The sequence below is a fragment of the Rissa tridactyla genome, chromosome 7 (genome assembly GCF_028500815.1).
Source record: "Rissa tridactyla isolate bRisTri1 chromosome 7, bRisTri1.patW.cur.20221130, whole genome shotgun sequence".
NCBI lineage: Eukaryota > Metazoa > Chordata > Aves > Charadriiformes > Laridae > Rissa > Rissa tridactyla.
Genome location: NC_071472.1, coordinates 51,142,511 through 51,168,605, shown reverse-complemented (window position 1 = coordinate 51,168,605; position 26,095 = coordinate 51,142,511). Strand labels below are relative to the sequence as shown.

Here is a 26,095-nt window from a genome sequence, read left to right as displayed (position 1 = left end):
CCCTCGCAGCCCGCTCCCCACGGCCGCCACCGAACTGCCGGTGCCGACCGCGCTGGCGCGGGCCCGCCCCGAGCCCTCCCCGCCGGCGCCGGGTCGCGCATGCGCTGGTCCGGGTGGCTGCCGCTTCCGGGCGGGCGGAGCGGGACCATGCCGCCTCCCGGCGGGCTGGCCGGGGCCATGGCGGCGGCGGCGACGGCGGTGGGGCCCGTCAGCCTGCGGGAGATGCTGCTGGCAGTCACGGCCGCCGCCGAGGGGGGTGGCCCGGTGGCGGGCGGCGACGAGGAGGTGTGCGTGGTGGGCATCTTCGGGAAAACGGCGCTGCAGCTGTGCTCGGAGAAGGCGGCGCTGGTGAGCACTGTGTGCGACCGGCAGGTCTTTCCCCTCTTCCCCGAGGAGGACCCCGAGCTGGAGGAGGGCGGCCCGGGGCAGGAGGGCGACCTGGCGGCTAAGGACTACAACCAGCTGCAGGCCTACTACAGCCAGGAGAACCGGGTGCTGTACCTGGTGCTCACCTCCATCTGCGACACGCCGCAGCTGCTGCGGGCCTGCGGGGACCTGGCAGCGGCCGAGAGCAGGGAGAGCGGCCCCGGCCACCCCTCCGGTGGCCCGGCCCCGCTGCCACATGCCGAGGCCCACGAATTCTGGAAGCACCAGGAGAAGCTGCACTGCCTGAGCCTCCTCTACCTCTTCTCCGTCTGCCACATCCTGCTGCTGGTGCATCCCACCTGCTCCTTCGACATCACCTACGACCGTGTCTTCAGGGCGCTGGATGGGCTGCGGCAGAAGGTCCTGCCCTCCCTGAAGGCTGCCATCAAAGACTGCCCCGTCGGCAAGGAGTGGAAGCTCAACTGCAGGCCGTGCCCTCCGCGCCTCCTCTTCCTCTTCCAGCTCAACGGGGCCCTGAAGGTGGATCCCCCCCCAGCCAGGGGCCAGGACCCCTGTGGTCACCTGGAAAAGCCTCCCCCCAAGAAACACTCTCCCAAGAGGAGGTTGCAGCATGCTCTGGAGGATCAGATCTACCGCATCTTCCGCAAGAGCAGGGTGCTAACCAACCAAAGCATCAACTGCCTGTTCACTGTGCCTGCTAACCAGGCTTTCGTGTACATTGTGGCTGGTGGGCCCCAGGACGGAGATGATCCGGTGGCCATGCTTCTCGACCAACTCAGGAGCAACTGCACCATGAGAGAGACAGACTCGCTGCTGGCTCCCACCCTCTCGGGACCCAGGAGGTATCAGATGATGCGGCATGGCAGGCAGCAGCTGTCCTTCCATGCAGAGAGCACCAGCAGCAGCTCCAGCTCCTCTGGGCAGCTTGTGGACTGCACCCTTAAGGAGTTCTTGTGGCAGCACGTGGAGCTGGTGCTCAGCAAGAAGGGCTTTGATGACAGCGTGGGGAGGAACCCACAGCCCTCTCACTTTGAGCTCCCAACCTACCAGAAGTGGGTCGCTGCAGCTTTAAAACTGTATGAAGTGACCATTGAAGGCAAAGATGATGACCCAACCTCTCTTACCGGGGAACTGAGCTCAAAAATCATGAGTAGTATCAAAGTCTTGGAAGGCTATTTAGATATAGACACCAAGTTCTCTGAAAACCGTTGCCAGAAAGCTCTCCCCATGGCCCACAGCGCCTATCAATCCAACCTGCCCCACAATTACACCATGACGGTCCATAAGAACCAACTGGCACAGGCCTTGCGTGTGTACAGTCAGCATGCCCGCGGCCCGGCCTTTCATAAGTACGCCATGCAGCTTAACGAGGACTGCTACAAGTTCTGGAGCAACGGGCACCAGCTTTGCGAAGAGCGAAGTTTAACTGACCAGCATTGCGTGCACAAATTTCATCTGCTCCCAAAAGCAGGTAAAGCAGCTCACTTGTAATGGGGTCTCATGGTTTTATTTCCTATCTGCTTTAAAATGTCTTAGGCTGAAAACACTGACTCTTCCATGTTTATGGAAGATGAAAGCTTGGCAGCTTTAAAGCTTCATCTTTGTAGAGTGGGATTAATTACAGCAGAGCTGTTGTGCAGGTTTCCTTCATGTTGAGTAAAGTTTAGGAGTCAGTGGACTGTTAGTAGGAACTTTGATTTTGATAGGAACTTGGATTCTGCCTTGCTAACTGGAGACGTTACGCTGGAGTACTTCAAACCAGAGATATCTAAGAGAACAAAAGTTCTCTAGGAAGCATAAGTGTCCATCCCCCCCTGCTTTTTTAAACAGCTTGATTAATGTCAGTCAAGAAATGGAAACTCTCTGATGCACATTTACTGCAGGCAGAAGAACTAGTTATGCCTTTTAGGAAGAGGTTGTAAAAACAAGATTCAATTTAGTGGTATAACCTACACTGGAACTTTGTATTAGAAGCGGGAAAGGGAAGAGTTCGTTGACAAACTGGCATTGCTGGCACATAATTTTGCATATGTTATAGCAGGGAGAAAGCAGTGGATGAAGGGAATGAAAGAGTCTCTTAGAAATTATGAGCAGTTTATCTAGAGTGTGACTGATTTTTGCTTTTAGGGGAAAAGCCAGAAGCAGACAGAAATCCTCCGGTTCTGTACCACAACAGCCGGGCTCGTTCCACTGGTGCCTGTAACTGTGGGAGGAAGCAAGCCCCTCGGGATGATCCCTTTGATATCAAAGCAGCTAATTATGACTTTTACCAGGTAACTATTTCGTCTCCATTTTTGCTTCAAGCAGTGCTTTTGCTTCATCAACAAAGTCTGTGTTCTGAAGTGACTACAATTAAGTTTTCTCTTAACCTTGTCAACTTGTAAATGTTGCTTGGGGGAGATATTTCTGGGAGCAGAAATTGTTTGCGTGATGGGTTGACCAGAGTGGGCAGCCCCAGTCTTCAGCCATGCATGCATGTAGAGCATTGATTTATACTTCAAGTGTTTTGGTTCATGTGAATTTTAAATCCATCATGTCTGTGGGCTGTATTCCCATCACTGCTGTGGTTCTCACGTAGCGCAAACCTCTTGAATCTTAATTGTAGCTGCTGAATGTTATGACTCTCAACTCCCTCATCCCAGAGAGCGAAGATGGAAAGTTAACCATATCTTCTTTCTCATAGATGCTGGAAGAAAAATGCTGTGGGAAACTGGAGCACATCAACTTTCCCGTATTTCAGCCAAGCACACCTGATCCGGCACCTGCTCGGGATGAGTCATCGCCTGCCCCTCCAGAAGGCGAGATTGAGAAACTTAAAGAGAAAGAACCTCAGACTCAGGGAGAAAGCACAGGCCTGAGCTTAGCCCTCAGCCTGGGGCAGTCGACTGGCAGCTTGGGCGCTTACCCGCCTGACACCCAGGGTGGAGGGGACAACGCAGAAAGTCACGGGCAGAGTGGGGACTCCAAAAGTGAGAAAAGGCCAAGCCTGGTAGATCGCCAGGCATCCACTGTCGAGTACCTCCCTGGGATGCTCCATTCCAATTGCCCCAAAGGCCTTTTGCCCAAATTCTCCAGTTGGTCACTGGTTAAGCTGGGGCCTGCTAAGGCTTATAACTTCCACACAGGCTTAGATCAACAAGGCTTTATCCCGGGAACAAACTATTTAATGCCTTGGGACATTGTCATCAGGACGAGAACTGAAGATGAAGGAGACTTGGATACCAATTCCTGGCCTGCACCGAACAAGGCTGTTCCTGGAAAAAGAAGTGCGGTTGTGATGGGAAGAGGAAGACGGAGAGATGACATTGCTCGAGCTTTTGTAGGATTTGAGTATGAAGACGCACGTGGTAGGAGGTTCATGTGTTCAGGGCCTGATAAGGTCATGAAAGTGATGGGAGGGGGGCCGAAGGAATCCGCCATCAAAGCCCTCAATTCTGACATGCCGCTGTACATCCTGTCGTCAACTCAGGGACGAGGACTCAAGCCACATTACGCTCAGTTCATGAGACTCTTTGTGGTGGTTCCTGATGCTCCGCTGCAGATCACATTAACGCCTCAAGTAAGGAATGGAAGAGGGAATCTGGTAACTGTAGAGAAAGGGTGGGTTGTTGCAATGTTAACTGTAGGACCCGAAGGCACAAGGATGATGGGTGTCAGAGGGATGCTACAGGAAACCCTCACCAACCCAAACCAACTTTAGTCAAGTTCTCTAAGGCAATAGTCACCAAAAGTATCTGTTTTATAAACATTTCGGGTTTTTTAAACGTCAAGCTTTGCTTATGCCAGCTTTATACTTTGTACAAAGTAAGTTTTAAAAAATATTTTATCAAGGATGAATCAATAGCATTCCATACCATAATGACTGCTTTGTTTTAGAAAGATAACAAGTGAGTAATGAGTGTGTAAGAATGATGTTTTTAAATGTCACAGAGAAAAGCAGTGACTCATGGCTGAGATTAATTATTCTGAGTTACCCTTTAAATTTAGGAGGTGAAAAGGTGTTGGCTTTTTTAAAAGGAGCTTTTTTTCTCATTTTCAAATATGCATTAAAAAATGGAGAAAAAGCTCCATTTACATTTTCTTACTTTTTAAGTTAGTAAAATATGAACAAGTAAAATATGAATATTGGTGCTATATGAAGTACTGTGTGCACATAACTGCTTATTGTTTATTAGACTATGGCAAGAAAATTGGCGTTCCTTGTACAGTAGTGTCACTGAATAACAACACTCGGTACAAAACGCATCCGTATTGGAGGGGGGTTGCGCAGATTTGGGACGCTTTGTAACCCTTTGAGCTGTTTGAGAAGAGCCACAAGATCCTTCATACTGAAGCACAAAACAAGGGAGTTGGCTTCTTTTATGGGACACAATCAGCTACTCGGTTATGAACCTGCTTTGGTTTAGAAGTTAAAGGAAGGATACTGCCTGAAACCTGATGCCAACACCAAAATTTCAATGTGGTTTGCAATTTGTCGTGTTAGTGTTTGAAACTGAGGCAAGAACTGCAGGTTCGGTTTGTGCTGTTTTTTGTTCTGCTCCTCATTCACAGCTTACATCTGTATCACAGCTTTTGACTCCTAAGGGTGTGTTTTTATTTGGAAAATCCGTTACGCTTTGTGTTGTGGGTTCCTGCATCAGTTCCTCATGTGAATAAGACTTTCTGAATCTTTTAATATGAATTATACAAGAGTCATATTAAATGTTGCTAAAATCCTTGAAATTTCACATTGATTTAGAGTGAGGTAGTGGCTCGGGGATGTCTGTGCTAGTGTTGAAATCTGCTGTAACACAGCGTTTACTACTGCCTGAGAGGCAAATGGCTTGTGTTTGTATTGAGGCTCTCCTTGGTAGGACCTAATCTGCAGCTTTACATTCAGCATCTTCACTGTGATAAAATTGGAAATTTATGGATGTCTCACAATAACAGCACAGTCATTTCCTGGAATTTGCTCCAGTGGATGAGAACCTGGTTGTAGGCAAGACTTAATAGACTTCCTTGGATTCAGTTTGCTCTTAAGTTTGGTTGTTTTTTAAAAATCCTAATGATGTTTGATTACGTACTTATATTTCCTTTTCTTTACAGGTTCAACCAGGGCCACCACCTTGTCCTGTATTTTACCCCGAGAAGCAGGAAATAACCCTTCCATCTGATGGGCTGTGGGTGCTTAGGTTTCCTTACGCGTATGTGACAGAACGTGGACCCTGCTTTCCTCCCAAAGAAAGCCAGCAATTAATGAGTTACAAAGTTCTCCGAGGAATACTGAAAGCGATTACACAATAAGATTTATTCTGGTAGATTGATATTGGTTTAAAAATACTATCTTCAATCCAAATCCTGGATTTTGATTCTTGTCTGTTAGCAAACAGCTATCACGGATCTAGTGAAGCCCATTGTATTTCACTGGAACACAGGTTGAAAATAAGGTCTGGTGTCAAAGCAGATAAAGGAATCCAAGACACATGTATATTTTCCATTTATTAGATTTTCATATGTAAAAAATAAAAGCTGGTTATCACAATACACTGAGCCTGTATTACTAGATGTTTTGAGGATAGTGCTTTTCCCCATCATATCTTTCTATGTACATCATTAGGAATATTTAAAAATTAGCATTGCCTGAAATCAAGAGTTGCCTTTATCATATTGAGGCAGTGATGAGCAGAATCTTTTCTCTTTTTCTAAACAAGCTATTTCTATGTAAACGATAGATGCTTTTAATGTGCAGATGTGAGAAGTCATTTGTCTTTGATTTTGTCTTAAAAAAAAAAAAAAAAGGCATTGCGGTTCTGATTTGTATTAACATCATTGCCAGAAACTGTGCTTGCCTATATCCAGTTGCAATATTTTACTGTATTTGCATTTATAGATCAGATTTTGTTTAAGGGCTGACTTAATTTCATATTTTGGAATGACAGATCTCTTTGGAAACTAAAGCTGCTGGTAATTTGTGGCAAATGCAGAGCTGTATAAGCTTGTTCATTATAAGCAACTACAGCTTGTCAGTATAGCTTGACTTGTAGTGATTAAACAGACTTTTGGTTGCTAAAATGATGGTTTTGTCCCAGTTTGAATCTCAAATTGAGGGTTTTTGAGTAATTATACTATGCTTTCCAAAAGATGTGCTACGTGGTGTACTGAAAGGTGGCTTAAATCCTGCGAGCCTCACTCGTGGCTGTCGGTGCCAAAAAATTAGTCACAGTAAATCAACTTCTTTCTGTCAAGGTAAGATGTATTAGTGATATTGGCTGTTTGCTGAGACCTAATTTAATTTCTAGAGTATTTGTTTTTAATTAGCATGCATACAAAATTTAATTTGCCAGTTTGTTAGAATACAGTTTATTATTATACGGCATGACCAGAGCTGAGACCTGGGGTGTGTTCGGTGTCCGGCACCTCTGACCAGCTGGGTGTGGAAACACCTCCCGCTGTCTGCGAAGAGGACACCTTAGTGAATTTAGATTTACCAAGCCAAGCAAAATCAATAAAATGAAAAGCAGCTCAGAGAACCGTTGTCTCTGTGAGGTGCGGCCATGCTACAGGGCAGCGGGGAAAGCGAAATCGCTTGCAGAATTTGCTCAATAAAACAAAAAAGAGTGAGCTGTCACAGATGCATGGACGTGCAAGGGATGAGGCTGAACCCCTCTGAGGGGAGCGCGCCTCACGGCCGAGTCCCGTGAGGGGAGCCCCTCTGAGGTGAGCGCGCCTCACAGCCGAGCCCCCGGCGGGAATGGCGGGGGTCCCGCCGCGCCTGCGCGCTGTCGCCTGCCCGGCCGGGGGCGGAGGGGAGGCGGTGCGGTGCGGCTGCGCGGCCGCAGTGGCAGCGGCTCCCGCAGCGCCGCCGCCTCGCTGGGAGCCGGCTGCGGGGCGGGCCGGGCCGGGCCGGGCGGGAGGTGGGACAGGACGGGCGAGGCCGGGCGGGGAGCGAGGTTTAGCCGGCGAGAGGCGCAGGATGTCGGCCGCGCTGTACGTGCTCTCCACGCTGGGCGGATACGTCCTCACCTCGGCCCTTCTCCTCAAGTGTCCGGGGCTGCTCCACCGACCCAAGCGGCAGCGCTTCCGCTGCCGGCACATCTCCCACCGCGGCGGTGAGTGAGGGGGCGTCGGTCGGGGGGGGGGGGGGGGGCTCGGCTTCCCGCCCTCTCTCCCCTCACGCGGGCGAAGGCAGCGTCCTCCCGCCGCTCCCTGGGGGCTGCCGCCCTCCTTCCCTCCCTCCCCGGCTCCGGGCGCTGGGGGATCCCCTCAGCGATGCCTCTCTGCTTCCTCGGGACGCTTCTCCCCCTGAGGCCCGGGCTGGGAGGGTGCCGAGGGGCTGCCCGGCCGTGCCCGCCGTTCGCAGCCGGCTCCCTTTAAACCTTCCTCCCGCAACCTAATTTTAGGTGCCACCTGCTGACCGGTGCCTTATTTCAAAGCTGAATTAATCTCTGAACTCAAAACGCGTCAGACGAAAATCAGCTTGTTTTACGTGGGGTCGTGATGGTTCCCCTCGCAAACGTGTATATTTTGCCTTCCTAATAATTCTGCATTGTGATATCTCCCTTCCTTATGAGAGAGAGAGGCGGCTGACTGCTGCTTAGATCGGGTACAAGAGACCAGACTGTTTGCCTGTGACTGCCTATTTGCTTTGCCTTCTGGTTTCGGCAGAAATGCCGCTTGCCGCGGCTCTGTTCTGCTCCCAGAGCTGCTGCAGACAGTTAATGGTTCGGTGCCCTGGCAAAACCCTTCTCGTTTGGAGAGCCTTGTCTCCTCCACGCACCTTGCGCCAGGGCCTTGTGGGTGGGCTGGTTGCTTCTGTCTAAAATAGACAAAAGATGTTTTTAAAGTTTCTTCTACCTTTTCCAAAGCGTTGGAAGGAAAAAAAAAATACAGCAAACCGTATTTTTCCTGTTCTTTTCCCTGCTGCCAGATTCAATTAACGAAAACACTGTCAGTCAGTTTTCTAGTTAATATTTTTCCCAAAATTCCCTGGGAAATATGTCAGATGCTGAGTTTAAACCATTTTCAGTGTTGTATCTAGTGTCTGATCACGGTTCTAGCCGATGGTCCTTAACTATTACTACTGCCTTGAATTATTACAACATAAAAACTAGAGATGATCTGTTATAGCTTTTATTACTCGCACTTCCTTCATTTAGTTTATATGACAGATCAAGTTTCTTTATAACTATGGTCTTAATTATAGCATAAAATGCTGTACTTTTGGTTTGGAATGTGTATGTTAGCTGATCCCTGGTACGTATGTATTTACATTTAACAAACAAAGGATCTCATTTTTGATTGTTACCTGTTTGTTTGTTAATTTGCAAGCTATTAAAAACTTGTAGATGACTTTGTTGGAACTTGGTATGATCTCCTTAATCTTCTTTTCTTCTCACTTCTTTGTAATGACCTCGGTTAAGATACACAGCCCGAAGCCTATAATGCGAGTGTTTTGGCCAGTTGCGCTAAGCACCATTAGAAAAACAGGAAAGCCTTACTCAATGGGAGGATTATTCATTAGGCGTTACGAGACAAAGTCCACAGTCTTCAAATTGTCCTGTGTCCGCCTGTATACTGTGAAATACACCTACGGCAGAAGTACAACCCTTAACATCTCGTCAGCTTCTTGCTCATCAGGTACCATGAGGCCGAAGATCACTTACTCTTTACTCTCTGTAGTATTTACCTTGTAACTTCAATTCCTGTGGGACTTAAATTCTCATCAGGCTTTAGTCATGCTGTAGCTTTAGACTCAGCATCAGGTTTCCTGTTGCATTACTCCTATTAACTTTGGGGATCAAGATAACACTTAACTTGTTTGGCTTTTTCCTCTCCGAGATGAAGCCTCACATGTGAAGTTTTTTAAGTCTGTGGGTTTAGATTTTACTTCTTTCTTCATGCAAGAATTTTCTTATCTCAGTTTATAGCTCATCAGTGGAAGCATCCCTCGATTTATTTATTCACTTTTGCATAACTTTAAAATCGGTCATTTCTGAGATCGATAATTAAGTCTTGATATTCTGTGTTAGAGTCCTCTGTCCGTGCCACCTGCATGGACTGAATTGCAAGGTCTTTGAGACAGGGTAGCATGATGATTTTTCCAGAGTTACAGAATAGTTGAGATTGGAAGGGACCTCTGGAGGTCATCTTATCTGACCAAAGCAGACACAGCTAGAGGAGGTTGATCAGGATCTTGTCCAATTAGGTTTTGCATACATCCAAGGATGGAGGCTCTGCAACCTCTCCAGGCAGACTGTTCCAGAGTTTGATCATTCTTACAAAAAAAAAAAAAAGGTGTTTGTTTTTTTCATATGTTTATAAACTGAATTTCATGCATTTCCAGTTGTTCCCATTGCCTCTTGTCCTTTCCCTGGGCACCACTGAGAAGAGTCTGGCTCAGTCTTCTATACTCCTTCCCATCTGGTATTTATACACGTTGGTAAGATCCTCCCAATCCTCTCTTCTCCAGGCTAAACAATTCTAGCACCCTCAGCCTCCAGCCTCTCGTTGTATGCAAGAATCTCTCATCCCTTAATTTTCACAGCCCTTCTTTAGACTTGTTGCAGTAGATCCATGCCTGTCTTGTACTTTGGAGTCCAGAAGTGGACATGGCACTCCAGATGGGGCTTCAGCAGTGCTGAGTAGATGGGAACAATCACCTCCCTTGACCTGCTGGCAAAACTCTTCCTGATGGGCTTCTTTGCTTATATTGCAGGGGAAAACCCAAAACGATAGAACTTCTAAGGGTCATCTCCTTGAGCCAGTGCTTGACATTGACTCCCTCTTGTCCCATGGCGGTGCTTTCAAAGTTAGAATGTGCAATCATGATGTTTGGTTGTCATCACCTTTTCTCACAGGAGGCTAAAGTATGCTGGGGGAGGTGATTTCTGTGCGGGAAATGCATGTAGTTCACAATGCAAACGGACAACACGTGAATCTGGAGGTGCATTTAAGTAAATAAAATGTCAGAAGCCCTTCAGTCAGGCCAGCCTTTTCATTTTTAAGAAGGGAGAATGATTTAGTACATCAAATTACTTGCTTGTCTTAGTTCCCTTTTCTGAGTGTGGTTTGTGAAAGCCACATTGCTGATTTCGAGTTCCTCTTTCAGCTGCTATCTCAACTTTTTTCTTAATTTCCCCCAAACACTGCAAGTCAGGCGTTTTGTTGCCAGATGGTTTGACTTGCCATACCTACCTCCCTAACATGTGACTTGTTACATCAGTCACTTAAAAGTTTATTTCTGGAAATTTCTGCCCAGGAATGTTAGGATACTCTTGGTTTATTCACAATTTGAAGATTGACTCAGTTTTTTCCTCCTCTCTTACCGTTCAGGATGTATGGGCTGTATTATCACAGCTGATAAGTTATCTAAAGCCTCAATTTTTATTGCAGCTAACTTATAACTAATCATCCAGGTCCTATGCAGGTTTTTCCATCTGTTAGGCAATCATCAGAAGTATATGATGAGATTCTCATGCTCTCCTCTAGCCCTCAGTTACTTTGGTCACTCAGCCTGTTCCTAGTTCTGCAATCAAATTCCACAAAATATTGGCGAATGTTTAATCACAGAAGCTGCTGTGGACTTACCGTATTGAGTTATGTTAAACCGCGCAGATTTTGTCATCGTGATTCTAAGTCAGTTAAGTCTCTTTCATTTTGTAAACTAAGCAATGCAAGCTACCCTGATAACAACAACTTTAAATTGATAGTTGCGCGTGCATGGAATTGCGTTGCTTTAATTAAGTAATTAAACGCAGACTTAGGTAAGTATGTACTGGTAAGGTCTGGTTAATAGGCAAGGCCTTAGTTGAAGCTTTTATAATTGTTGTTTACAAAGTCTGTCATTCATCACTGTCAAAGAGTACTTAAAATTTGCATAGATATCCTCATCAGTACGTGTATCTTCCTGAAGTTGTTTTGTTTTTCAGTGTATAACAGTGCATATTTTCTGAAGGAGAGAGAAGGCACAACCTTTACAGTCCCTAACCAGGCTGATTTTCAAAGATTTTTATGTAGAGAATGGTGGCTTAAGAGTTGCAGAGTTTACTCCTGCCTGAGAGGAAAATTTAATTTGCTTGTCCTTTCATTTCTTAGCTGGGGTTGATGCGTGTTTCGTTCCTTGTGTATGAGACCTCCCTTTGCCAGCAGCGGAAACCTTTATTGACAGATCTGTGCTGTTTCGGGGAGTATCCTTGCACTGAAAAAAGAGGTTGTCACCTCTTTGAGCATCAACTGGGTTATGCGTTTAGGGAATATCAGCTTCAGTGCTTTTTTTCTTGATTGGTGTCATCCTCCCCCCTCCCCATCCCCCCAGTTACCTTTGCTCTTGCTACTCCTCCCACTAATTCTGAAGAAGACTTTTTGCATGTTCTGTCCTGTGCCTGTGGAGCATATTGTCATAGCCAAATACAATGCCTTTAAGGAAAAACAGGGCTCCCAAACTCCAGTAAAATAAACACTTTGTTTTGTATATTCAAAGCATTATACAAATCCAAGATAACAGTCGTCTTTTTTTCTTTTTAATTGTTTTACCTTGAGAAAGTTCTGTCTCTTGGGTCTCCCTAGTAGGTTCGCGGCAACAGGGATTTCTGACTCTAGCTTCATACTCATTCCTCCAAATATTTCCTCCAAATATGTAATTTTTTTAATCCTTTTAAACATTTATTTATTTATTTCCACTGGAATTGAGGGGAGGAAAAGGATTTTGTACATTTTTTTTAGCTTTTTTTGTTATTTTTGTAGGTGCTGGAGAGAACCTGGAAAACACAATGGCAGCCTTTCACCAGTGAGTACAAATGGAACTAACAATGCCTAAAGCAGCGGTTTTCTCATTGTCTTCAGTGAGTGAAGCAATCAAGAAAGATAGGACTTCCATCAGTTCTTTGGGGTACAGTGGCCTATTTCTGAAAGTCATCTCTCCTTTGGATGACTTCTGTGGATTGCTAAACATGACTCCAATTTAAACAAGGAGGAACTGGGATACTACAAACTATGATTTGCACACAATGACACGGTGGACTGGCAATTGGAAATAAAACTCCCGTGACCCGATTCCTCCTCTCTGCTAGCTAATAAAACATGAAACAATACTGCTTCCATGTTTAATGGTGATTGCTTCCCTTAATTTATTTATCACTATAAAGCTATTTTTCAAAGCTAATACCATACACTTTTTTCTAGATACATTGTTGTTTCTCAGAAGTATTTCAGATCATAGCCTAAGTGCTAGTATACGAAGCTGGATTTGAGCAAGTCTGAATCTGTTGACTGCTATTATGGCTGTAAGCAATTCTCTTAGATATTCCACAGTTTCACAGTATTCAGATCCCTCCTCTATATAGAAATTTAATAATTTGTCTCCTAGAATTATTGTGACTGAAATCCTAATGATAACTGACTTTTAATACACCATCTGTAAAGCTATTAAAAATGTTTGTGTTATGTTTTTTCCCTTCATACACATACTTCATTTGCCCGGTGTGTGAAAGCCTCTTACCTAGGGGTTTAAAATTGAGTTGGTACTGGAAAGCCTTTTAAGCCTCCAGCATTTAAGTAGTGAATTCTAACAAGGTTCTCAAAGGCATTTGAAAAAGAAGCATATCTAAACCTCCAGCTGCCAATGAGCAGTGACCAAATTATGCAGGCTTCTCTTTGTTTTGTTTGGGTTTTTTAATTTGCTTTGTGCTAAGTAGCCTCATCAGTTTGCACATTTCCTTGCAGACTGAGGAGCGCCAGCTTTCCCAACCAAACAGTGCTATTGAAAGTACTGCAGTATTTTCTATCTCCATGGAAGCTTAGCATACTTTTGTGGTTTTTTTTCCTGCTGGCCTGCCTTTTTTTCAAGTCTGTTACCACAGTTTCTGGGAAGTGCTTCTTTTTTTTTTTAACCATTTCTTAATTCTCATTTAGTATCATACTGGTTTTATATGTATAGGGCTCTTAGAAAGTTATGCCGTAACCTATTTTTATTTCCAGAAGTAAGCTGTAGTACTTATAATAAGGACTGTGCTAGGAGTCAAATCGTGTTTTGTGATAATTCAGACATTTGTCTGTTTCTCTTCTGACCATTTTAATTATTTTATGACTATAGCGTAACAAATGTGCTGAGGTCCACTTTTTGAACTCATGTCAACTGCCAGTAGCAAAGTTCAGTTACTTGTTTTGAGATCGTCTTGGCTGAATAATAAAGGCATATTACTTCTGCAGAAAGCAGAGTCAGAGCGGCTCCCTTGTGTTAGGCAGTAGAAAGCGTTCTGGCTTCCTTAGTGGAGGGATAAAGGCTTTGTCCTTCCCATTCGCTCATTCCCATCTCCACTGGTAAGCAAGCAAAGGGAATTGGGTAGAAAATTGGTGATCTGCATGGTGAAAAATTATCTGGATTGGCTCAGACAGCTGGTATGAATTAATCAATTTATAACCCATCAGATTTTGCATGAAGCCAAATAGGGCGTGCCTGCAAGAACTGTTTTTGCAGGTTTGGACAAGCAGGCGTATCTGACCATTGATGTAATTGAATCCAAAAGAGATTGCTTGTCTGCAGCGTAAGACCCACCCGCTGGGCTTTTTGCCTTGTTGACGGTAACCTAAGTGTTGACAAGCAAATAGTTTTATTTATGCTTTAATAGTGATTGGTGAATGTTTAATACTGTTGCATGATAATGAAGAAATTAGTATCATAATACATAAACAAAGTGTATGGCGGGAGGAGGCCTTATTGGTAATTTCAAGTTCTATACTAGCTTAATCTACAAATATTCTGAAAAGCAATTATAACCTTTTTGTACCAAAGACAGTGTTTTTTTGGTTTTGCATGGTAAAATGCCTAATAGATTTTTTGGGGCTGTAGTCATGTTACACTGTATTACATGATTCTGTGGTGGTTTTAGATTTTAAAATAACTGCTTTTAAGTTAAAAGAGGCACTTGTAATGTCTTAAAGTACTTGGGGATCTGGCATAAAAGATGTCGTAAGAATTTAATTACCAGTTTAATAGCCCCTAATACAGCCATGTACTTTAGCATTGTCTTGACAGGAAGCTGCTAAATAAACTCTCCAAGTAATTTCTCATTGTATTTCCTTTTCTTTTATGAACATACTTTGTTTAGAGAGAAAGCTTTAAACACTGTAGTTACCATAATAAAAGTATGTGATCAACTTAGAATTTATAAACTCTAAATATTGTGCTACATTAGGCCTTGCCTAATGGAATTTAGTTTCCAAGGTGAGGCTTTTCTTATGTATTTCCTGGTGTGTCATTTTACTTGAAAACAGTTGGAGTTAAACACAAGCAGAGCTCTATCAGCCTAATTTGCAAATGTGAGCCTGCTTCACAACTTGAGTTTTGGAGCAGTTGGATCTGAATCCAACATATACTTCTGAATCTGGAGAACATCTGGAGTCTTCTCTGGAGTGATGTAGATTTGATGTGTTACTACAGAGCTGCAGAAAAAAACTGATTTCCAGCTGAAAAAACTCAGCTCTTTAAGGAAGCTTATTTAGCAGCAAGCTGTTAGTAAGAGCCTGGCAGGTTCTCAAATTTGTTAACAAGGCAAGTTGTTGTTCTTTTTCTGTGCAGCATCAGTCCTGAATTTCTTAAGCAGTAATATTTGTGATACATTATGCTGGTTAAATGATAATACGTGGTACTAGATGGAACATCTTCTACAGATTTGGCAAATCTCCTGTAGCATATTTGGAGATGCTTTTCCTCAGGAGGGAAAATTACCCAGAACAGGCTGTGTATCTTCCATGTGTAATAGGATTTTGTTCCTCTCCTAATTCTTAATTGGTGGCACTGGAAAACAGTTAAGAAATTGGTTTTAATTTGACAACCCCCTTCTTGACCATTATCCCAGCTGGACCAGAAATTGTGTTAAACACTTATGGGAGTATGTTCTTTTGTTTTGATTTGTTATTGCCTTTGTGAATGTTTACGGCATGTCTGTACTTCAGCAGTCAATAAGGCACTTTTCTTAAGGAAAAGGCTGTTACTGAAGTCGCAGAGCTTTGTGTCCGGTATAGACTGTACTCACAGATCTTCTAGGTTTTTTTGTAGGTGGATAAAAAGAACAGTGCAGTGTTTTGCTTCAGTTCAGGCTTCACGCTGGGACTTCTAGCTGTCTGCTGGAATGATACCTTCTGAGCATCTTTCCTAGTGAAATGAGCAATTCAGTTCTTGTTGGAGTAAAGCTTAGTTTTTGTGGCTTGGTTTGAGGTTTCTTGTCTCATTTTGCATCAGTATTAATCCTACTTTCTGCTTTCTTTTACTGTTCCTCCTGTGAGCTAAGCTTCTATAGAGTGGATTTAGGATTGCATTAGAACTTTTCAAAGCAGCAGATTGGAACAGGAATAGCTATTTTTCTTTGAAAAATATGACTGGGTGTTTTAGTGGTTTATTTTTTTTAAATTAAAATTTTTTCATTAAAATAATTTTTTTAGGTGTAGTTTTGCTAGCCAAAAGCCTGAAAGCCCCAATGCTAATTTCCTGATTGATCCATTCCTGAATAACTTAAATCAAATTCAAAAGGGCTCTGTCATTTGTTGTTTATGCTTACCACAAAATTGATTACTTTTTTCAAAAGAGCTCGCTTCTTCCAGTGGTAAATGTGCTGATACTCATAAACATCACGCACAAAATTCTGAAACAATACTTTAGAAGTGGGTTTCTCAATCCTGAGGTGGTAGGCTGCAGTCAGCGGGTGTGCTGCTTGATTTGTATGGCAGACGGAGCCAAAGCTCCTGAGTTCAAATCCCATCTCTGATTTGTGATATGCTGTTTATTCTTGCATCAGCTTTCCCACTGCAACAGACTTACTTGCTTCTCGCTTTGCAGCAAGATTGTGAGGATTCATTGCATCGTAAAGCATCTAAAGTACCCCCACTGAGATTAGTTTAATTGAATAACATGTATGTGTTAGGTTTGGACCTGTATGAAATACATGTGTGGTTGAAGGCAGACTTCTTTGCTTGCAGTGCGGTTAATATAGGAACAGACATGTTGGAGCTAGATTGTCACCTGACGAAAGATGAGCAAGTGGTTGTGTCCCATGATGAGAACCTGAAGAGATCAACAGGAGTTGATGTCAACATATCCGACCTCAAATACTCTGTAAGTTGAAGAATAAATGTTAGTGCTAGATGATGTTTAAAAATGTGTTTGTAGAGTGGCTGGGGTGGGCAGGAAGGGGGTGTGTGTGTGTGTGTGCATGTCTAGTATCCAAAATCTAAGGAGGGGATTCATCTTGTCTTACTGAAAAAAGAAAGTTAACTAGGCTCCCTGTGTAGTCAAAGGAGAAAAACCGGCACATTTCCAGAGGGTGATTAACCAATCCAGTAGTAGGTTGGATGAAAAGCTTTCTGGAGGTGGGCCTGTGTTGCCATACTGGTGACAAAGGAAGCTTCGTCAACAAGCTCCTTCTTGTATGACCGGCTTTTTAATGGTAAAACCGGTAGATGAATCCCACCCGCATTGACAGTTTTAAAAGCCTGGTTTACAGAACTGTCTTTCCATCTGGTATTTAAGTGGAATTCTCAGAATTTTCAGACAGGCATCTGGAAACATTTTGCCTTACTCAGCTACAGGTAACACAAGTCTAAGAATGCCAAATAGTTCAAGTAATAATGAATACGATGCTTCTAAGTCACATTTTGTGCAAGAAGGTTTAAAAAAAATATGATTTTTGTCTTCAAAGATAATTTACACGGCTTATGAATTATATTTTTTTGTCTTTTTCGAGAAAAGTCGTGATTATGTCCCTGCATTTGAGTTAGCGTTCCATTTCCCTTTATTTTTAAGGAACTTCCACCATATCTCTGCAAGTTGGATGTCACATTCCAGAAAGGTAAGGTTTTGTCTTTTGCTGTTTCAATTTACAGTAACTAATTTTCCATTATTGTAGTGTGGCAATTTTTTATTTTGACAAAGAGTAGAAAAGTGGAGTTGCTTCTGTCAATATCATGATAAGAGAAGTTTTAAAAGGAAAATATAATTCTAGCTTTAGAAGCCAAAATATGGGTTTTTTACATACCAGTTGGCAGTGACTAAGTTTAAGATGTAAGGTATCTTTCCCAGGTAAACATTGCCATTGTTTCCTTGTCTGCTTCTTGCAGCTGCTACTTTCCAGTTCCCTTGTGAGATCTTCAGAAGGTGCTGATTGAAAATTTGGTGTTCCAAAAACAAAGAGAAGGCAGAGGAGAGTTTCTTTACAAGTCAGAAGCCGTTGTGCTGGTGTACTCGGCTTGAAGTACTACAAGGTGTCAGATCATATAGACATTTTCAGATGGGTGAATGGAAAGAGTAGTAGTTACTGTATGTATGACTTAAAGTTCAGTACCAATATTGCTGCAAGAGAGGAAAGCCTAGAAAAAGACTAACCTGTTTACTTGTGAAAGCTGTGGTTTATGGGACTGTGATTTGCATAACGCATACTAAGAGCTCTTCTACCTGGAAAAGGCTACTGGAGATTATATCAGGTGTGTTTGCTCGAGGGGCTTTGTGGTTATCTTGTGTAGCCTTTCCATATTTGAATTGCCCAGCAAGCAAATGTTGTGTTAAACTTTTCTTTTCAGAATTGCAAAATACTTAAAATGCATCGAGAGGAGGTCCATGACGTGTTATTTTCACACGTATATATCCTTTGCTTATGTACAATAATACAAATTTTGTTTATGTACAATAATACAAAGAGATGGCAAGAGCCTTCAGTTAATTCCTTAGAGCCACAAGCAGTTTCAGACAATAAAATTTGGGGAGTTTGCTTTATGTTCCCTTTACTCATTATGCTTCTCCAGTAAATCTTCCTAGAAGGAAAAGGTTTTCTCATTTGGTTTCATTTCATATTAATCTCATCGCAGTTGGTATGTGGTAACTGAGCCTGTGTTTGCTATTTTGGGATTTTAACGATGCCTGCACTCCTACTGTTGCTAAATAACGTCTGAATTTATGAAGTTGAAAGCAAAACGTGCAATATGCTTAGGGCATTTTCATTATGGAAGTGAGCTTGTCATTATTAATTACAACTATCCGAATTAAGCAATTTTTACTTTTTTTTTTATTATTTTCAGTTAAAAAAATTGCTAATTCTGGGAATTATATATTCTTTTCAATTTTAAGGTAACAAGTGCTCTGACATCTCACTGCAGTTTATTAAAAATGGTCACAGCAGTGTCAATGTTCTTGTTTCCCCAGAATGTCACTGCGAGGGAAAAGACAACCGTATTCCACTCCTGAAAGAGGTGTTTGAGGCATTTCCACAAACTCCTGTCAACATTGACATCAAAGTGAACAACAACGTGTTGATCAAAAAGGTACATGAAAATCTGTGCTGAGCTGAGACTGAATGTCACGTAGTGATGTTGAAATTCCAAAAGAAAAGTTTCTTGGAGTTGCTATCAGTCTGTGACACTAAAATATGTGTTCTTGGACCACTTCATCCGTCACGTGTTAGATCTTGCTCCATGTATGAGGTAATACAGAAGACAGAGAAATGATCTTGTCAAGATATATAGCAAACAGCTCTTGACTGACCCTTCGTCGTGACATGAAACTGATGCTACGCTGCTAGAGACGTGTTTGGTTTGTACTTCATATGAAGGGTCTTCTTACAGACTGTTGCCTACCAAAGCAGCATAAAAACATGATATCAGCATAAGTGTTCATCACGGACCAGGAAATCTGCTTTCCATCTGATACTATTTTGCCATTTAGTTTTCTTAATTTATGTAGAGTTTTTGTAGGTATAATGGTCTTTCCTTTTATCTGTTGACCCAAACACCTGATTCTTCTCAGTCAAAGCAGCACAAGCACAGCACAAGTTGTGAGACCGTATAGAAGAACTATCTTCTCTCTAACAGCTTAGATAGTTGAAAAGTAGCAAGTGGAGTTCCAGTTATATAATGCTGCACATAATTTTCAATGAATACATGATAGTGTTCTGCTTTTTTATATTGCAGGTTTCAGAGCTGGTGAGTCAGTATAAGCGAGAGCATTTGACAGTATGGGGGAATGCAAATTATGAGGTTGTATCAAAGTGTCTTAAGGAGGTAAGAATGGGTCCAAGCTAAGCTTTGTTCTTGCCTGCTTGCTACTGTGTGGCGACAAAATTTACAGAAAAGCATCCTGTAAATCAAGATCTGGTCAGCCCTGCCAGACTGTCAGATGTGATGGGAAATTTTGCACTTAGATTGTATTCTGCTTACTGCACTGTTACAGTAAAACAAGCACAGTTAACCCCCATGTACTCTACAATAAAATACTTGAGGAACTAACCTTCGTCATGCTTTATTCTTGTTCTATAAAATATAAGGTGTTATGATTGTATGCCAGGAACTCTTAGAGCCTGTTTTGCGCATCATTCATCTGGTACAAAAGCAATTTTTCTAAGGATTGCTTATTGTGTGTTTCTTTTTATGAAAATAATGGATGTGGCCACTAGTTGACACACACTTATATTAATATAAAGCTATTTTACAGCTATAGATTCTATTCCTTTTTGTGCTGAGGAATTGTACAATTTAGAATTAAATTAAAATTGTGCTTAGTGCGAAGGAGTTACGCACCTGAGTGAAACTGATCTAGGTGAGAGTACAGATACTGTTCGGATTTATCTGTGTAGGACAATGCACTGTTTCCTACCTGAACAGCAGTTACATTTGTTCATTTTCGCAGCATCAATGCCCGAATATTTTGGTGCATAAACAGCATCTTCAAAAATATGTTGTGAAGTGAGTTCACGTGATAGCAAACTGTAACAAATCCTGTGCTAAAGCACAGCTTGTTCTTTGCAGTAATACTAGTCTAAGAGAAAATGCTGCATAGTGTGATGCAGTCTGGAAAGATGATGAAGGCAGGTAACAAAAGCATTACTGTGACTAATGAAACTTTACCTTTTCAGGTCCCAATGCCCCTTAAACTTTTGCTTGGATTACAAGCTACCAGAAAGAGTAATTTAAATTCAGTGCAGGCATATAATGAAGAGTTGGCAGCCTAATCTTTAGGTGCAAGTGCTAAACTTCAAACATGCATTGATGAGTAAATTTAATTGCGACAGTCTCAATAATCTACCAAGATAATTTAGAGTCTGTCTTTCCTGGTTCCTGCAGAATGCTGACATTCCCATCATCTTCTGTTTGCAACGTGTCCTCCTGCTCCTTGGCCTGTTCTATACCGGTCTGCTGCCATTCATTCCTTTCAAGGAAGAATTCTTGGAAATTCCCATGCCTTCAATCATCCTCAAGTGAGTGAGAGCCCATCAGTGGGTGCTGCGCTGCAATGGTAGCAAAGCAAGTGAATGATAATGCCAGCTTGAGCATGGTTTAGTTGCTATCCTTGGGCTGAGGATACTGTTTTGTTAGTTTAGGCACTTCTGTATATTCCTAAGAGAAAGCTGTGCAGATCTTCTCCTCTGTGTTTAACCTGTCTCTAGCAGTTCTGAGTTACTCAGTTGTTACTGCCTGTGTATATCAATGTTTCCTGTTTACGGTGTCTCCTGTAAATACTGTCTTCATGCAGCTGCCTTTGCAATGTAGCTTGTGCCGATGCCGTTGAGATAGTAACATGTAGCAGTGTTGTACAAATAACTAATTCTTGCCCTTTCCTCCCTCTTTCTTGAGGGACGTCTCTGCTGCTTCTCTTAAATGTAGCACATTTCTCTTGTGTAACCCAATTCTAAGTCACAGTCTTAGTGAAATTACTGCACTAATTTGAGAAACTGCAAGATTAATTCTTCAAGTTCCATTTGCAGGAACATCTCAAGTAACATTTTAATCTCTGCTCTGGTAATTTTTTGTTTCCTCTTCCTCAACAGGCTGAAAGAACCTCAGAAGATTACAAGAAGCCAAAAATTTATTATCTGGCTAGCTGATACGTAAGATTTTAATATTATTAAATTTTTATTTATATTTTGCCTATATATAACAATTGGCTCAAGCAACTAAGACTAGGTATTGCTATAGCTACTTATTATGCTGTAATTTTTTTCAGTTCCCTCTAGCTCTTTTATCTCCGCAGCATAAATCATATTCAAACCTTATGTAGGTGTTCCTGTATGCTTTTATTTTTCATACACTGAAACATACTGAGGTGCAGTAACAGTGGGCATTATTCCAATTTAGTCTATTTAGTTTCTGTCGTTAAGTGTGTTCTGTTAATTAGCATGCAAGTAGATTCAGAATGCAGCTTTCTCGTTTCATGGGATTGTGACTGTTTCATAATGTTGTCAGAGGAGATACTGTTTGGCATATATGGAACACACTGCTTTTTAAGAGTATCTGTGCTTCAGAGGCAACTTAGTCATAGGCTTTCAGAGGTTGAACGTGATTGCTGTGTCTTCTGGCTCTTGCTTTTGTGCCTGACATCTGTTAGTTTGATTTCTTGAGTGGCCAGTAGAGTTTTCATGTCTTCTGGTGTGAAGGATAAAATCTCTTCTGAAAGCAAAGGGATTGATTCATCGGACATGGTACAGGTACCTGTGCGGTGAAGGAGGAGTCGGCTGGATTTGATCTTTAGAAGAGTTGATACAAATATCCACCGCTAATACAAATTTCTGAGTATCTGTGTTAACCAGTCTTGAGTTGCTTGAACTAAAAGGTTTTTATAATTAGGTTTCTAATCACTTTCTTGTGGAAAAAAAAATGAATCTAAATGCTCTATGGAAAATTTAGTATAGAACATCAACACTGAAAATTTAATGTATACTTCAAGTTCCTAAATAATATTGTTCTCCTTTCTGCAGCTTGCTAATGCGGAAAGCACTTTTTGACCACCTCACTGCTCGGGGCATTCAGGTACAGCGTGGCAAAGCTAAAGTAAATGTACCTTTAACCTAGTGAGGATTTGAACCAGCCAGATATGGCCTTAAGATGGATTCATGTTCTCCACAACATCATCTATTGTGTTGCTAGCTTATGCTGTTATATTTGCAGTTCTGTAGTTGCTAAGGAAGAATTGTATACCTGGAAAAAACTCTTTTACTTTAAATCCCTTTAAGATTTTTTTTTTTTTCCCTCACTTCAAACTTAAGCCTACAAAATCTGCTAAACTGCTTAGCTGTTTTGGGCTTTTCACAAAGTAATATTTTAATTTCTGGAAATACCTGAAGTCTCAGGTAATGAAATGGAGTTGGAGTCACCTCTAGAAAATGCCCCCTTTTGGAGGGCGAGGAGGAAGAAGTTGGGTATGTTTGTGCGCAGGTCTTTGGCATCAGAGTGTAATCATTTATCATTTTAAATATATGCGGCATAATCTCTTTCGCATGAACAAATTTAGGTCAAAAGTCACCTTGCTTAAAAATCTGAGTATTTCCTGTAATAATTGTCTTTCTATCTCATCTTACAGGTGTATATTTGGGTACTGAATGAAGAACAAGAATACAAGAGGGCATTTGATCTGGGAGCAACTGGAGTGATGACAGACTATCCAACAAAACTTAAGGAGTTTTTACACAATTATCCAGCATAAAGGAAGAAACCCAAGGAAGTTCTTGCAGAATAGCTTGCGAGCCAAGGATTTTCTTCATAAAAAAAAGTTAAGAAAAAGAGAGCAGCATACACAGATCATTCTTTGAAAGATGTAATTCGATGATCTCTTACCTTGTTGTCAAGTTGCTACCTAATGTAAAGGTTGTCTATTTATTTTAAAACTTTAATTACATAGTTTACATTTGTAAATAGCTCATTTAGCAACGGCGCGCTTCACAAGTAGCAATGACTAGAAAGGAAGTTGCTGGATAGGATACCTGTAGATAACAAGCGTTATTTTACTTGTCACAAGTGTTCCTAAGCAGATGTCAAGACATGTCAGTTATTCCAGTTGTACTCTAGTGGGCAGAAACTAAAGAATTTTTGAAAGGGTACCCTGTGTGTATGCATTTCTTGTGTTGCTTTCAGTTTTCAGATAACTTGTAGGACAAAAAAGAAAAGCAACGCACAGGAGAAATAGAAAGCAGAATCTGTGGCTAGCCAGATAGTTTAGCCTGTGAAGTGTAGTCAATAAAGGCGGTCACTTTTTTATCAAATTAACTCACTTGGTCAGTATAGATTTACTCCATTATTCTTACTGATAAGAATGTTGAGCTTGAGTTGCAACTGTATTTAGACCCCTTTCTGATGTGATGGCAATACTGTGACTTACTGGTCAAGGCCTAAATACAGCATTTAAGCCAGGTTCTGGGTTTGACACTGAGTTCCACTGCAAGGGTCTAGGTTTGCCTCTGGTTCTGACCTGCCTATCAGGCCAGCATGGCACAGCAGTAGCTAGCTTTCCAGAAAGGAAGATTGCACTTTCTGCAGATTACACTTCCTTTGAAATAGTCTTTTCACAAAGGAAGCCAATGTTTTTGCACGTTTCTAGTTCTAACATCTGTTGGCTTGGTGAATGGAAAGTTGTTTTTAGGGTGAGGGACCAAAAAAGATTAAATTTGGTCAGGGGTTTCAGGAACAAATTAAAATGTTCGTATTAAATGGATTCACCCGAAGCAGATTTATACGCATACTTCTAAAAGGAGCAAATGTCAGTCTAGGATGTGTGTAAATTTTAGTCTTTCCTCTCCACAAAAGTATATTCAATATTCATTAAGTTTATGCGCATGGACATGGAAGTAACTTTACCGGCAAAAGCCAGGAAACCCCAAGTGTGGCATGGGGTCAGATAAGAATGTATTTCTGGAAGCTCACATGCTGTTCTGTCATTGTGAACAGGTGTTACATGTGTGTCAAATAGATTTGAGCCTGCAGTGCCTGTGTGCTTTGGTGTTGTCACGTTAGTGGTATGGGGTTTTCAGAAGGAATTTGATTACTGTAGCTCAATTATACACAATGACATGTATAAAGCTCAGTCATCTAATCATCAGATACTGCTGTAACAAAACTATTGTTTAGTGATAGTATTTACATCTTTAAGGAACTTTATGTGAAAATCATAAATCTTAATAATAAATATAGTAGCCAGATGCAAGAGTATATGTACTGCAAGGTATACTCACTGCTACAAAAACTTGTAAGTAATTTTTTTCGCTTGCTAGCTCAGATTTGGAAGGGCTCTTGTGTCACTCCATTGGCTGCTGTGCCATACTTCTAATTGCAGAGCATCTTTGCTATTTCATTATGTCTGTCAGTAGGCTGTCAGCGTTATAATGTCAAGTCCGTCTGGATGGATAATATTCATTTGTGCATCGTAATTCCTTTCTGAGGAATATTTCCACGTGGATGAAGTGGAAGAAACTACTGCATTTACTCTTTAAGTGAACATGTGATGATGGTAGCAAATGAGTTAATGGTGTCCTTCCAAATATCTGCCTGGTTAAGATGGCTGTAAATTCAATTTCCTCTTAATCAGGCATGTTGCTTGTTGAATGGAAGAGAGGGAAATGTAACTTCCTAACTGTTCATAGGAAAAAGGATGAAGATATTTATTATGTCCTAAGCTTCTTGTTTCCCTTTTAGACCAGATAACTGCTAATAATTAGGCTATTCATAGTTCTGCCTGCTTTCCAGTAGCCACAAAATAGTTATAGAATAGGCTCCAGATGCAGCTCAGTAGGTAAATGAAAAACTTTCACCCTTTCTGTCTTAATTTGGTTTACTAGCCAGTGTGTAGCTCCAGACAGTTTTTATGCAGTGTGGTTTTCTTCAACTCAATTTTATTGCTATTGAATTTCCAACACAGACACCAATATTAAGATGCAAATATAATTCTGGTTTTAGACAATACTACCAAATAGCACTTATACATTAAGACTTTTAGGCTAGGAAAAGCTAAGCTTTAAAATACCAGTCTTGATTTCTGGACTTGATCTCTCAAGAGACAGATGATTACTCAGTTTCTCTCTCAAGTTTCCCTCATCCCTGCATAAATAAGCTATTTTGCTTTATTCTGTATTGAGTGACAAAGCACAGTTATTGAAATGACAAATTTAATTTTTTAATTTCATTTTAATCTTTTTCCTCTTTCTCTCTAGCAGTGGTGTCGGAAACTTCTGCTTTCAAAGATGCTCAATGCATTTTTAAACCACTCGTGTTCCTACGTCTGATGTAGCTTTTGACTGTGCTGTTTATACATGACCTCTCTTTGATAAGTCTGTCTGAAATGTGAGTCAAGTTATATGGGAGGGATGGGGTTCAGAGCTGGAAAAGCTGCTGAATTTGTTCAGTCACCCATTTGGGCTTTAGTACAAGAGCTAAAGTTCGATGTTTTGAGACAGGTGGTGTTGCATGGATGAGGCCGTGAATCGGAGCACCAATGCACAGGGCTTAGGCCATGATAACTGTTTGTAACAAAATAACATGGAATTGAGGTAACTGTAGAATGTTTGTTTTATCAAATCACTGTTTTGAATATTCCAGAACTTGCTGTGTGATTTTTAAACCACTTGTACAGAAAAGCATTTGTTGAGCATTTGCACAGCTGTCCAGGAGGATGTTCAGTTAATCTCTCTCTCCAAGGTGAGATTCTTTTCAGGTACTTTCAGCTCTAAGTATTGTTTAACACTTACTGTGTTCTCGACCCAATTGCAAAATATTTTATGTATGAAGGATGCTTCATGTATTTCATGCACTTTTAATTTGCAGGAAGTCTTGTGGACCTCTCCAGCTCCAAGTCTATGAAGTGATTTTTCTTTTCTTGTAAAGAAAGATTGATGCTCTTGAAATGTGACACATTAAAACATCTTTGCTCATAAAAGATCTAAAACTAAATGCTTATTAATTGTGATTTCTTTGCCTAAAAGTATCATTT

General features: G+C 41.7%; 2 protein-coding genes across 2 annotated transcripts; both read left to right on the top strand.

Moving 5' to 3' along the window:
* Window positions 1–123: 123 nt before the first annotated feature.
* Window positions 124–6,971, top strand: SMG8 (SMG8 nonsense mediated mRNA decay factor). Its single transcript, XM_054209753.1, has 4 exons — window positions 124–1,858; window positions 2,515–2,660; window positions 3,071–3,946; window positions 5,473–6,971. The coding sequence occupies exons 1-4, from the start codon at window positions 148–150 to the stop codon at window positions 5,668–5,670; spliced, it is 2,931 nt and encodes a 976-aa protein (XP_054065728.1). The 5' UTR covers window positions 124–147; the 3' UTR covers window positions 5,671–6,971.
* Window positions 6,972–7,268: 297 nt separating this feature from the next.
* GDPD1 (glycerophosphodiester phosphodiesterase domain containing 1) lies at window positions 7,269–26,055 on the top strand. The gene is made up of 10 exons (XM_054209844.1): window positions 7,269–7,475; window positions 12,109–12,151; window positions 16,339–16,474; window positions 17,162–17,207; window positions 18,554–18,672; window positions 19,318–19,407; window positions 20,467–20,600; window positions 21,171–21,230; window positions 22,098–22,149; window positions 22,700–26,055. The coding sequence occupies exons 1-10, from the start codon at window positions 7,340–7,342 to the stop codon at window positions 22,820–22,822; spliced, it is 939 nt and encodes a 312-aa protein (XP_054065819.1). The 5' UTR covers window positions 7,269–7,339; the 3' UTR covers window positions 22,823–26,055.
* The last annotated feature ends 40 nt before the right edge of the window (window positions 26,056–26,095 follow it).

Coding starts and splice junctions, on each gene's coding strand:
- SMG8 (XM_054209753.1), top strand. CDS start 148: ATGCCGCCTCCCGGCGGGCTGGCCGGGGCCATGGCGGCGGCGGCGACG. Junction 1,859..2,514: donor TCATCTGCTCCCAAAAGCAG/GTAAAGCAGCTC, acceptor TTTTGCTTTTAG/GGGAAAAGCCAGAAGCAGAC. Junction 2,661..3,070: donor CTAATTATGACTTTTACCAG/GTAACTATTTCG, acceptor TCTTTCTCATAG/ATGCTGGAAGAAAAATGCTG.
- GDPD1 (XM_054209844.1), top strand. CDS start 7,340: ATGTCGGCCGCGCTGTACGTGCTCTCCACGCTGGGCGGATACGTCCTC. Junction 7,476..12,108: donor GCACATCTCCCACCGCGGCG/GTGAGTGAGGGG, acceptor TTATTTTTGTAG/GTGCTGGAGAGAACCTGGAA. Junction 17,208..18,553: donor GGATGTCACATTCCAGAAAG/GTAAGGTTTTGT, acceptor TTGTTTCCCCAG/AATGTCACTGCGAGGGAAAA.